The sequence below is a fragment of the Copidosoma floridanum genome, unplaced genomic scaffold, assembly GCF_036245765.1.
Source record: "Copidosoma floridanum isolate Cflo_tuat_1 unplaced genomic scaffold, Cflo_Japanese_pri ptg000013l, whole genome shotgun sequence".
Lineage (NCBI taxonomy): Eukaryota > Metazoa > Arthropoda > Insecta > Hymenoptera > Encyrtidae > Copidosoma > Copidosoma floridanum.
Window position 1 is genome coordinate 23,530,389 of NW_028321890.1, and position 13,461 is coordinate 23,543,849.

At 47.2% G+C, this 13,461-nt stretch overlaps 2 protein-coding genes across 3 annotated transcripts in view; one reads left to right on the forward strand and one right to left on the reverse strand.

Annotated features, from left to right (window-relative positions):
* Positions 1 to 13,461, forward strand: part of TTLL5 (Tubulin tyrosine ligase-like 5) — a 56,412-nt gene that overhangs the window by 19,064 nt on the left and 23,887 nt on the right. For both annotated transcript variants that reach the window (XM_089591112.1, XM_089591113.1), the window contains exons 3-4: positions 1,823 to 1,906; positions 2,046 to 2,169. In XM_089591112.1, coding sequence (XP_089447238.1) covers positions 1,823 to 1,906; positions 2,046 to 2,169 — 208 coding nt within the window. The remainder of the gene's footprint in view (positions 1 to 1,822; positions 1,907 to 2,045; positions 2,170 to 13,461) is intronic.
* On the reverse strand, positions 3,145 to 13,028 carry LOC106641973 (uncharacterized). The gene is made up of 2 exons (XM_014356589.2): positions 12,660 to 13,028; positions 3,145 to 5,083 (listed from the first exon to the last, which is right to left on the reverse strand). Exon 2 carries the CDS (start codon positions 5,044 to 5,046, stop codon positions 3,211 to 3,213), a length of 1,836 nt encoding a protein of 611 aa, XP_014212075.2. The 5' UTR covers positions 5,047 to 5,083; positions 12,660 to 13,028; the 3' UTR covers positions 3,145 to 3,210.

A 13,461-nucleotide genomic window follows, 5' to 3' on the forward strand; every position in this document is an offset into this window, starting at 1 on the left:
CCCAACTTTTAACCACGTACACATATACTTACGCGTGTGTTACAATAGATGCGCGTCTCGCCTACCAACATTACCAAAAATTGCACAACGAATATCTCGGGTTGTTAAAACGCTGCACTCAAAACCCACGCGAAACTGCGCAGCGTAATAACTTGTCAAGAAAAAGAAAAAAAAAAAAAAAAAAAAAAAAAAGATGTATAACAAAGTAACAGGAAATGATTCTTTGAAGGATAGAAAAAGGGATATTATTAATTGGATTTTCATTCAAACGCGTTTGCAATTAAATATTTATTGTGCAACGAAGGCCGCGAGTTGATCGTCAAAGCAGATATTCAGGTTCTTAGGTACCTACTTACGTATGTAAAAACAAGTAAATGAATTGAGGAAATCATACGCTGAAAAGCATCAAAGTTGTTATTCAAATGATATTCATAAGTTTTTCAGGTAGAAAATGTACGTGCTCTACTAAACCATAAAACAACACCTACTCTTTTTTCGAGTTGTTCAACCACGGATTAAAAGAATGTTATCGCGGATATGATACACGCAGAGAAAAAAAAAATTTCTTGAAACCTAGAAAATATTTACTCGAGTATATAGTGCCAAGTAAATATTCTCTTGATATACGGCACTGCTTTTTTTACATGAATAATATTTTCGGAGTTTCAAATAAACGTTGTGGTGAAGCGAGACAATTTAATCTTATTTTATTCTAGTAAATAGTTTCTTGCTTCTAAGAAATTTTCGGAAATTTTCTTGCGGTGTGCGTGTAAATACCCATTAATCTTTTTATAATTAGCCTGACAAATTTCAGTTGCTGAGGATAAAATACTTTTCAGCTATTTAGTAATTAACTCGGACAACATTGCATTTTGACAAACATAACAATGAGATTTAAAAAATGTCTTTTCGAAACGAAAAAAAAAACGAATAGGCCAATTCAATGAAATAAATTACGTGAAGATTAAAGTGTATATGTACGTATAAAACCGGAAACGAGAGAGCGACGCGTATAATTGGGTTTACGATCCGAGAGGTATCCACTCCCTCCTGCAGGCACTTACTCTCAATTCCCGCGAGCCAATTAACCACCGCATCGTGGATTAGAATTTCCGATGAGGGAAAAAAAAGAAGAAAAAAAAGCGAGAGAGAGGGACCCGAGAGTCGCCGAACGTGTAGATTTTTAGCGGAAGAGCCCGGCCACCTACGCTTGCGCTTTTTTTTCACTCGCCAGGAGAGATAAAGGGTCGATTACCGGGGCCCCCGTGTCCGTATACGCAGTTACCTTTTTTTTTTTTTTTTTTTTTTCCTCTTTCGAAGGCATTGAAATTTTACGCGCGCGCCCGTCGCGATTATTCGTTTTCCGCATTTCAACGCGTACACCTGCGCGCCTTACGCCATCACGCTCGGGGAGGACCTTCGGCGTATGCAAAGCAGCGGCTACTACGGCGCTTCCGCGAGAGCGTCTCTCTTCCTTTTTTTTATGGTCCCGAACTCACGGGTGTAGTTATGTATCCTGTACACTTTGGCCGTTCCATCCTTACCCCGTCGTCCCTGTCGTCGGCTGTTTAGTACAACTGGACGCCCTATTTTGTTGGTATAATATTATGTACTGGTGGTTTCGTCATGTGGGTCACGTACTGTTTTTTTTTTTTTTTTTTTTTTTTTACGAAACGTCATTCGTTAATGGTGAGAACAAAAGGTATCAAATGAGGATATTCGAGATTTTCATCTGCCATGTACCACATACTTACTTGTATCCAGCTGTTACTTTCAATGCGACAAATCGAAATAAATATAAACGAGTACTTTTGATTTGCAGCAAAGCAAAGGACAGAAGCAGCCTTACAAACGAGTGGCTGCTGAGTGGCCCGAGCAACAGCAAAAGCCCGATGCTGCGCTTCAAGTGCGTATACCCACATTTTCACCTCCTTATTAGCGACGAGTGAAAATCTCGCCGACGTCGCGTTGACTTTGCGACTTTCTACTTTTTTTTTTTTTTTTTTTTTCTTTTATTATGCCCCTCTACACTTGCGTGTTTGCAGATGTTCGGCACTGGCCGAGCCTCCGGAAGACCCGCCCGCGAAACAGCTTCACATGACGTACAAGATCTTCATGACCGACACGAAATTGGTCAACCTGCTCCTGCAGTCCCACGGTTTGACGGAGGTACGTATCGTTTCTCAACTATCTGGCTTCGTTTGGGTTTTTTTTCGAGAAATCATCAAAACACGCATAGATGTGCTGTTACGATAATGAGACTTTATTATTATTATTATTATTATTCATCATGGATTAAAAAAAAAAAAAAAAAAAAAAAAAAAAAAAAAAAAAAAAAGAAAAGGGGATGAGGATTTAAAAAATCGATTTTCGATAACAATATACATCGTGATTATAGAGTATACATATGGTGCAACGTAGTTTTCATCCGTACAACGACATATATAGTATGTATATCGTGATAAGGAACGATGTCGCGCGCGTATCGTAACATATTGCAAGGTTTATTGCTCATTATTGTTATTATTATTCTTATTGCTATTATTACTTTTCGATTTCATTAATCATTGTTATCGCCACATCGTATGCACCTCTTAAGACCGTGACGATAATTAATTTGTCGTTGTGCGCGCGATACATGTACAAACAAACTACCCTATACTAATGATGAGCCGTATAGAGCGAGTAAACCGCTCGTAACGACATAATCGCATGTATGGATACGTCTTACGAGCTAAGCTATACACCTATGACGTTACAATTGTACAACGGCAGCTTGTGTGTGCGGTTGTGTAAATATGGAGTATACTTTTTTTTTTGACGCACAATCCGCACGCCGAGACAATCGGGCATATTAAGTATGCACGCACACGAAACGAGAAGACCTTTCTCTCGAATCGAGTTCTTCTCCATCACCTCTGCTTTCTTTTCCGCGGCGAGAGGAGCCGTCCCGTTTCGCGCGCGCGCGCGCATCGTTATCACACGCTCCCTCTCTCGCCTCTCGATACATCTTTATACACATAGTACGAATAATACTGATGAATTTGCAGTCTGCTTTTTGTCGGAGGACATAATTATACTTAATTACAGGCTAATGGCAGCTATCTAATCTCTTGGACCGAGCGCGCGAGATTATTGTTTTTTTTTTTTTCCTCGTAAACTTTCACACGTCGCGGTGAACTTTCACCTGCTCCGAGTCGGGCTGATTAGCTACTGTATGCAGTCGCTCCAGAACCAGTGGGAGCCGGGGCACAGGTCGACGTCGAGGTTCGCCTTGGCTAGGGTGCCCCGGAGGGTCTTGACGCCCTCGCAGTCGAGGCCCCAGTTGGCCAGGTTGCCGATCCTCCTCAGGCCGCCGCAGCTCTTGAACATACTAAGGACCGTCGCGGCGGATATCTTGCTCGCCTCGTATATGTAGAAGCACTCGAGGTTCCGCACGAGGCTGTTCCCACCCTCCGGCCCACCAGCGCCGCGTCTCGAGGACCGGTGATGGACGGCGGCTCGAGGCTGCTCGCTGAGGAGCCGCTCGAGCTGCTCGTTGGTCAGGTCGAAGCAGCTGTGGACGTGCAGAGCCTTCAGCTCCGGGGCCAACGACAGGATTTTGGTGATGGCCAGTGCCGTGACCTTCCTGCCGACCTGGACGCGCCTGAGGCACTTGAGGGCAGGTGGGTCCGGCCCCGGCGACCAAACGACGTTGGAGCCGTCCTTGGTGAAGGCCCGCAGGTTCGGGCAGCTGGCGAATATCTCGCGGAGATCGATGTCGAGGGGCGCGTCGCTCTGGGCGACCCGTAGGTCGAGCTCGCGCAAGTTGGGCCCGTGGGTCCGTAGGTAGCCGTAGAAGCCCTCGAGCCATTGCTTTTGCACGGGTATGCCGTGGACGCTGAGCGAGGTCACGTGCGGGAAGAGCCGTAGGGCCTCGGGCGGGTGGTGGGGCTCGGATATGTGGAGCCTCTCGACGCGGGGGCACGCGTGGGCTAGGAGCTCGAGCCGGCCGGGGGTCGTGCGACAGCTGCGCACCTGCGTCAGGCTGAACGGCCGCTTGAAGTCGATGACGCCGCGCTTCATGATCTCGACGACCCTGCCCATGTGCGAGTACTCGGCGAGGGACTCGAGCCGGGGCACGTGCATCAGGGCCAACAACACCCCGGCGCTCGTCACCCCCGTGTTGGCGACGTTGAGGACGCGCAGGGTGTTGCACAGCGGGTTCTTGCTCTCGCAGTGGTACAGCAGGACCTGCTGTCTGTCGGCGTGCTTGTCGGACTTGACGGTGCCACCCTGGCCACCTGTGCCCGGTGCCCGGAACCTCAGCTTCGACCACAAACTCTTGAACGACCTGGACCAGCGCGACGTAGACGACGACGAGGCGGGAGAAAGAGACTCGGTGGTGGTGGTGGTGGTCTGCGAGAGTTGGGCTCTGTCGCGGAACTCGGCGTAGAGCAGGAGCTGCTTGAGCCCGGCGTCGGTGACCTGGCGGGAGCACGCGACGTCCAGCAGGACCAGCCTCGGGCAGTTCATGCCGACTATCTGGAGGACAGCGTCGTTGGCTATGTTGCGCAGAGTGAGCTTTTGGAGGTTCTTCATGCTGAGGAGGGCGGAGCCGAGGAGCTTGATGTCGAGGCCGAGGAGGGCGGAGCGGGCGAGCTCGAGGGACTCGAGGCCCGAGCCCTCGCTGGCCAGGAGCCGGAGTATGGCCGTCTGGTGGCTGCAGCCGTAGTAGCAGCACATGTTGACCTTGAGCCGCTTGATGTCGTGGCCGAGGAGGAGGGCGAGCAGGTACAGTGGGGCAGGGCCGGCAATGAGGGTCGAGCCGTCCGTGGAGGGCCCAAAGAGCATGCGCGTCGTCTCCTCGATGACTTGCGACCGGAGACGGGCCGTGAGGGCGTTGGCAAAGTACGGGCGTACGCTTTGCTTCGCGTAGACGATCACCGAGGCGACCGAGGTCTCGAGGGACCAGGCCTGCAGTCGCCGGCAGGTGCCGTCCAGCACCTGGCAGACGCGCCCCAGGCTCAGGGCCTCGAGGGAGCTGGGCTGGCGGTGGCCGGGCATCTTTCCTCGATGGATCCCTCCTCTCACATCAGTCCTTCTGAAACATGCAAATACAACAGTTGGGATTAGTTCGAGTGGTACACCTATCCATACCAAAGATGTCGACAATCTTCTTGCCTCGGAGAAACAGAGGGGGAGAAATTATGATCCCAGGGAATCGCACGGCTTGCAAAGTTATCGCATGCATTATCGCAGTCTCGCGAAAGTTGGCCAAAGTTGTAGCTTGCCCGGAAGTTGCTCTGCGCGTGATTGTAATGAAAATTATGTAGAAAATATTTTTTTTTTTTTTTTTGTTTTTTTTACCAGTGGAAAAGTTTTCTCAACACATCGTGTCGTTATCCTCTCGCGTCATTTTCATCAAACGATCGTGGTGTCGTCGATTAGCGGGGCCACGTTAATTTTGCCACTCGTTTGAATGGCTTTCTGGTGTAAGCGCGCGAAAACATAAACAAGCGCCGAGAGGACCTCGAACTTACGAGTCGTAAACGTAAAATTTAACGCCTCTACGCGAGGATGTCGATAAAGCGAAATAGCCCCTCCGCAGTTGCGAAATTTCGACGCGAATACTAATGTACTCGCTCGCGGGTTTCATCTGAAAACTAATGGTGGCTATTAGGTCCCGATAAATACGACAATTATATGCGCGACTGGCGCTGCTATGGATCAACAGAGTCCGGGAGACAAACACGTCAGTCGAGTTTTTTTGTGCATGAGTATGGGTATACCTACTTACTTGTTTAGGCTAATTGGCTCGTAATTTCGTTTTTTCTCGAATCTTAATTCCAGCCAAATCATCGTGGCTCGAAAAAACCGGCCATTAAAAATAAGACCGGGAAAACAAACACGATCGACTTTGCGTGTTGATGATGTGTATTTTTATGTCGATTCCTCCCCCCTTTCCAGAAGAATTGATAAACGCTGATTATGTACAAGACCCCTGCGGCCCGGTTGCGCCACTCGGTCCGGTATTGCCCTCCAAAGATCGGTCCGCAACAGAAGTCGCCGGCCGCTAAACTATCAACGAGTCCCGCACGACCTTCCGAACCGAGTTGCCGTAACATCCTCCAATTTTTCCTCTACATATAACCTGTTTCTCATCGACGCTCGTGGCCTTTTTTTCACGGCATATACGAGAGTACCATACCGATCACGTGGATCGGCAACGTGCGAACTGGCGGGGGAGGGGGTTACTTGTGTTTGCGATACGAGACCACATGAGACGCTCAATCGGCGATTCGGTTGTAATCGTCGGTGGGAGAGTTTCCTCCACGACTCCGTGGCGTGTGCCATTTTTTTTTCTTCGCTTGCACCCACTAGAGCTTCCGCGAAGCACCTGCCGCCTGATCTGAATTTATGTTCGTCGCGGCCGTATATACGCGAGTTAAATTTAACCTGTGCATTTCGTCGTCGTTGGCTTCGTGGTTTGGTTTGGCTTTTCTGAATTCGTATTTTGTGGTGGAATGGGATAAATTGCCGGGCAGACTTTAAAAAAAACGATGAGATGAGGTTCCATTCCAACCCCGTGTGAACTCGTTCGAAGGTGAGTCGCCGAAGGAAAATCAGTTGGTCGACGACGAGACCGCACGGTATACAATTATTATTTTTCAATGGCCATCTAAAATGCATTTTCTCTTTCGCAAATAATTACTGCCGATCGTGGGCAACAAACAGAGACGTAAATTCCATCGCCTCGACGTCTATTTATGAAATTCGGTCGATGAATTATTCATCTGTCCTCTGGTTTTCTAAATATACCGGTCTGCATACCTGCGTTTACTCTCGATCTCTGTAATATACATAGGAACGTAAAGTCGTGTACACAAAGATGAGTTATATAGAGAAACCACGGGTTCACCTTCTTTAGTCAATCGCTGCAAGATCAACCCTCCCTTAATCGACAGTCTCGAGGACACACGCTACACTTGGTGATCGAAAGATATAACTTTTCACAGCAAAGACTATAAGTGTTGTTTTATTAGCACAGTTGATGAAATTGTTTAGCCCATCCTGGATACCTATATATATGTATATCCATACACGCGCGACCATAATATGGTAACCACCGACGTGCGTTGCAACATGTGGGGCAACTTTGCATTTTTTTCCCGCGTCGTCCTCGCGCAGCTAAGACGCATCACCCCCGTTGGTTGGTTAAAATAAAAAACAAACGCAAAGCAGGTGTGGCGAAACAAACACTCGGCTGTAGTTCGCAGTGGAAAAGCGCAATCGCCCGAAGGAGCCGTGAGGCGCACTCGGCCGAATAATTTTCCAATAACTCTCCACGTTCTCCGTCTTTAGCTTCTGCTCGTTTATCCTCCTCTTTATGTAGCTTTGCAACAAAAGAACACGGCTAAGGTAGCACGCGACTTTCATTCAAACTAGGGAAGAACAATCGCCTCGAGGCACGTTTCGGAAGGCTATGGCGTGCGTTTTTTTAAATCTACCCACGCGCTCATTTTTTTTTTTTTTTTTTTTTTATTGGATAGAAAATGAGTTTTAACATCGCAAAAACCGCGACCTCCGAGAGCTCATGGGTCGTTCTTTTTTTTTTTTTCTTTTTTTTTTGTACGATACACACTTTCCGGGTGTATATATACCAATATTCAGCACGTACCTGCACATGTATCAAGATAGCGGCGTACCAAGTAACAACCCCAACTTATAAATTTATGGACAATTTGTCGCTGAAAAGGAAATTTTTTACTATTTACCGAAATGAAAAAAAGGATAAGTTTAGTTAGCTTGGTAACAAGCCAGCGGCACATGTCGCGTACCTCGACTATGGAAGGGGCTAGAGCAAATCTGCAAACGAAGAAATTTGTTACTTAATCCAAAGTAACGATGGAAGAGCGTGTATATACTATATAGTGGTAACAGACCGGGAAAACTGTAGCGACAAAGTAGTAGACTCTGAAATGTAGCCGAAACGCTGTACTTGTTCGAAACCCTTGTACCACAAGTACACACGTGTGAGGGATACAATTGCAACCGGATGCCACAGCTGTATATACAAGACATACAGTGGCTGGGAAGAAAAAGTTTCTCAAACTTATCACCCTTCCCCCGTCCCTCGTATTTCTTTTTTTTTTTCTCTTAATTGGATCGCGTTGGAGTTTGTTCGAGTAATCTTCTTTCTTTTTTCTTTCATTCGTGCACCACAGTACAGCACGATCGCGACGTTTTCGCAGGACACACCTGCAACCGCGGGACTTAATTTGGTGCGGAAACGGTATGCACAATACCTTGAAAAAAAACTCTTAATTCGTTTATGCGCCTGTAACGGTTGTACAGGTTAAAACACGAGCTCCCATGCAACCATACCAACGACCCTTGGATTGCATGCACTTGGGTATATACGCTTATACGGGTGTACTGGAGTCGGGCCAGCCCTGGTTGTAACGCACTCGCCAGCATCGTCATCGGGATCAGATGAGTCGCTATCCAAAGTACTCGCCCCCCCTTGATCCCAGGGGGGTATTAATTCTACTCCCGGACCATATAATAACGAGCGCTCCGAAACGCTTGCCCCGTCCAAGATTTACGACCCGTTCGCTCGAGGGAGAGAGGCCACGGTCGTTCGTACCCATCACTCTCAAATCTCCCCGCAAACGAGCTATTTAGTTACCCACATATACCTATACGCCCAGTTTTGACGAAACAGTCAACAAACCAACGGCCTCCAAATATACTTGTCTTTGCATGACAATGAAAAAACTCTGATTGACAGTGCTCTTGTTCTTCCTCATCGGGGGGGGGGGGGGTCTGTATCTGTGCGGCCCAAAGGGGGCAGTTCAAAGTGAGGGGGAAATCGTTCATCCCGCCCGAAAGCCGAAAGCTCCGAAGAGTCCCCCACGGCAGTACTATTCTTCGAAAAGCCCACAAAAGCCTCTATTGCAGGTATAGGTACGTGGGTGGTCGATAAGGTCGAGACGATCGAGAGCGACCTCGAGCCACTTGTACTCTCGATTGGGGGAGGGGGGGGATTTATCATATTGGCTGATGGTTACGGCATTTTTGCGACACACCGCGACCTTAACGTTGTTTTCCTCGTTCGCGGTTTTTGGCTCGGACTTGTATATACATATACATATATCGCGTACAAGGTACACAAGAGCCCGAGACTCATCCACTTTCACTTCTTCTTCTTCGCCGGGCTGACTGGTCATGTACATGGGTGATGGGTCTTGGATGGACGCGCGTCTGTTTTGCCGGTAGGGCGGAGGAAATAGGAGTAATTGTTGCGGAGACAAGTGGCAGGGGTAGTCGTTTGTATACGTTCAAGCGATAGATGAGCGAATAGGGCTTGAGCGTGAATAATTTACCGAGTGGTTTGGGGGGATGATGCGATTTGCATGGAGCGCGAGAACCGCTTTGTTATTCCATTAGCGGCTTTTCTTGGGCGATGGCGCGGTTGGTATATACCCCGTTGTTTTCGGGCTGTGTTTGTTCATCGTTCGATAACTTGTGTCGTCGTATTTTTCACGCGAGTGTTTACTGTCGTTGTGTGAAAAAAAAAAAACAAAAAGAAAAACAATAATAATCAAGTCGCAGGAAGCAGCAAAGTTAAAAAAGCACAGTAGGCGCCGCCTTTCTCGTCTCGGCCGTGCGATGAAGCGAAAATTTATTGTTTTCGCGCCGAGCCGCTTAATCGACACAGTTCTTCGCCCCGTACATATAAGCGAGAGAGGGAAGACAACGCACCTGATTCGAGAAAAAGCTCATCTCTCTCTACCTCCTCGGCTGGAGAACTTGTTTTTTTTTTTTTTTTTTTTTTTTTTTGTTTTTTGGAAGCAGCCCAAAAATTCCTTCGCGCACCATACACACGTTATCCCACACAGCACGCTATAGAGAGTATAATATACAACGCCAGAGAGCAAGGACTACTTTTGCGCGACGTGAGAGAGATTTACGACTTTTCATTCGCTGAACACTTGTATGTATAGATTTATCGAGTGGCCGGCACTTATATAGGGTATATATGTATTACGTCTGATACGTCGTTTCGATCGTTTTACTGCAGTTGATGCAGTTTGAAAGAAAAAAGAGAGAGTCGGTGATTACACTTTACTGCGACAAGAGCGCGTATACGAACGCGTGTAGAGTGTTTGCCCATCCGCGGATAGCTCGAGGCGTTATTGTGAGAGAGGTCGTTTATCTCATCCGACTGCTTTTGTTTGCTGGCGCGGGGGGAGACGGAATACGTGAGTGGTGATAATTGAACCGCGAGGCCGGGAGACGGTTAATTCTTAACTACCCGCGAATCGCGGCTGCAGATTTTCGCTGTAGTAACTTACGTCCCCCGATCGCACTTAAAATTTCTCGTTTTAACACGTGCCGAATAAGTACCTGTATGTGTGAAAATACGTTTCAGTATACGGCTGACGCGCTAATTTCCATTCATACCCGCAAAAAACTACGCGCTCCCGCGTAGGTGTGTACATACCGATCACGGTCCGGTTGATCAAACTCGGCTCTTCGGAAAGGCCGGCTAGGAGAGTAAATATCGGCAACTTCCGCGTATATTGTCATGGGTATATACATTGGAGATCGAACATTTGCATCAGGTGCCCTGACTTTTTTTTCTCCCTCCCCGAGGTGTGTATAATATCGAAACGCGTCGGCTGTATACCCTCGCAAAACTCAAAGTTGAGGCGATACACGTATACATAAGCGTAGATCCCGGCTCGCCCTTACCTTCGCTTCCTCCTCCGGCGAGGAGGAGAAGAAGAAGAAGAAGAAAAAAGTCACTCCGAGAGCGTATAAGCGAGTATCCGTGCCGGTGGGTATGGGTTATGCAATTAACGCGCGCCAAGCGTTACGTAAAGGACCAGTATTCCAAGCGCGCGCCGAGTACCGGCCGATTTTTTGTTTTTGTTTTTGTTTTGTTTTTTACCTCTTTTTTTCAGGAGACGAACCAAGCGCTCCTTCTCCGCTCATATATACTTGATATTCTTGTATAACGTGGGTGTGTGTGTGTTTTCCCCTACACCGAACGACGAGCCAAGGATTTACGCTTGTGTCCATACACGAGGGAGTATAGAATTTCGGATTCGCACGCGAGTCGCGAGTAAGACTAAAAGGTAATCATCGGAGTGCCGATCGATACCACGAGACGAGTATATACAATAATCCACACAACCGTTGATGTCGCTCTGCAGGTTAATTTCGCGTTTATCTTATCCGCCGTTGGCTTTTTTTTTTTTTTTTTTTTCTCCCCTCCCTCTCTCCTTCTCCCCCTGAACTTTACGATATACAGCCCGGCTTCGCGCTGTCGTTCGCGTACAAGGTGTATTGCACGAAAAACCGATCGTCCATTGAATACTTTATCATTGATTGCTCGCACTTTCATTTTTTTTTTTTTTTTTTTTTTTTTTATCGCACACCGATGACGAGCAGGGGCAAAGAAACGCACATCGTATAATATTCGTACGCGCGCTCTCGTGAACATATACACGAATAATGTAACCACTCGTAGACTTGCAACATCCATACAACACACACATTATACCCGTGAACGTCTGTACGGTTTTCTCCTCTCTCTGCAGTAAGTATATGATATATACTTCTCTGCAACTTCGTCGGCGCGGCGCATCGACCCAACGCGTATGTATATGTGCATATACGTGCAACATCCACCGTAATAGGCCAGCAAAGCTGCCTCGCTCACCCTCCGCAACGTAAATTTATATACTTAGTATAGGTGAATACATGTTTGCCAGATAACGCGCCACTTAAATTACCCGTGTATGTGTGTATGATAAACAGATCGATATGTCGTGCTCTCTCTCTCTCTCTCTCTCTCTGTATATGGAAGGGGCCACTAACGCTTTGATATAAATTTTACTTGTCCGATTGGATGATTTAACGCAAAGTGAATTGCAAACCAGTACGAGCGTTACGTATACGCACGTGGGTACTTATATACGCGGCTATTATGATATGTGTATACGAACCACAAGCACCTGACCACCGGCTGTACATGTGTGTAGGGTAGGTATATATTGTTATTATTATTATTATTATATGTGGTCAATGGTGTTGCAGTCGCACTTGCTTCTTTCTCGCATGTGTATGATTTTTCCATCGTCGTAACTGTCATCGCGAACCTATACATGTCTGCATCCCGATATATGTGAGCCAACTTGGGTGCAAATGCGTCTTTGGATGTTGCGAGGAGATCGGGTAGATAGAAGAAAAAAAAAATGAAAAAAAAAAAGCCGGAAAAGCGGAGAAAGCTCCGCGTGAAAAGGAGGGTATCGCGTGTATATATATAATCCGAGTACATCGTACTCTCTTTATTTGTATGTACGTACGTGTTTCGCGTTACATATACTTTAGCGCGTGTATACACCTACACATTGTTTTCAAAGATCGCGAATCGCGCGCGCTCGCCTCTTTTACGTTGTATCCTATACGTAGATCGTCGCTCACGTGTGTACACGCGGAGGAGTAGAGGCGATCTGACACATAATCCTGAGAGGAGGCTATACAAAGTCCTGAGAGAGAAAATTGGAATATCGAAAGAAGGAGCGAGCTAACGCTTGGTTGGACTTGAGGTTTTTTTTTTTTTTTTAATTTTTTTAAGTGTTCTATGTTGACGCGACAAAACCTACCTCGACAGCGATGATCCAGAGGTGAGAGCTTGCGAGTATAGTTTCCGAAACTAAACGTGACGGTCCTTGATCTTGTTGTTTGATTTGATATAATTCACAACTGCGATGCGGTAACGTGCATAAAATAACGCGTAAAAGGTTCGTACTACGTGCGCGATTATAGGTACTGCAAAACGAAAAGGAGAAACTCCGTTTTTGAGCTTTCGACACGCGTTTGATTTTTTTTTAATTTTTTACTCTCACGTGCGAGAATGATTGGCTTTGCTGATAATTTATATCTTATTGTTATAACTGCTTTGGGCGACAAAAAAAATGGCAAAAACAACAAACGACTCCACCTCTCCGAGCGGCAGCTCGCGGTAGACTGACTCTCGGCAGCCGCTGCTCCGAACTGGCGGGTGTATTATACAGCCCGAGAGAGTCGGTCGGTCGACGCTCGGTGTGTTCTCTCTCTCTCCCTCCCGGTCTTCTTTCCCTCTCGCTCCCTCGCGCGCGTTGCCTCGTACAACAACACCACCAGCTGCAGAGAGACGGGGACGGGTGTGTGTATATAGGGGATAGGTAGGTATAGGCTGCCAGTCGCCGCCACACGTATAATAATATAATACGTGCGCAAACACACATCAGCCGCGGCAACGGAGAGCAAGAAAAGAATGAGGAGGAGGAGGAGGGTGAACGTGTGCGCGTCCAGGTATACCCACTTGTGTCCTATATGTAACATACGCGTGCGTTGTTCCTCTAGTCATCGGTGAGTGGGTCTGTATCCGTGTACCTTTTTTCCTTGAAATATACAGAGGGTGGA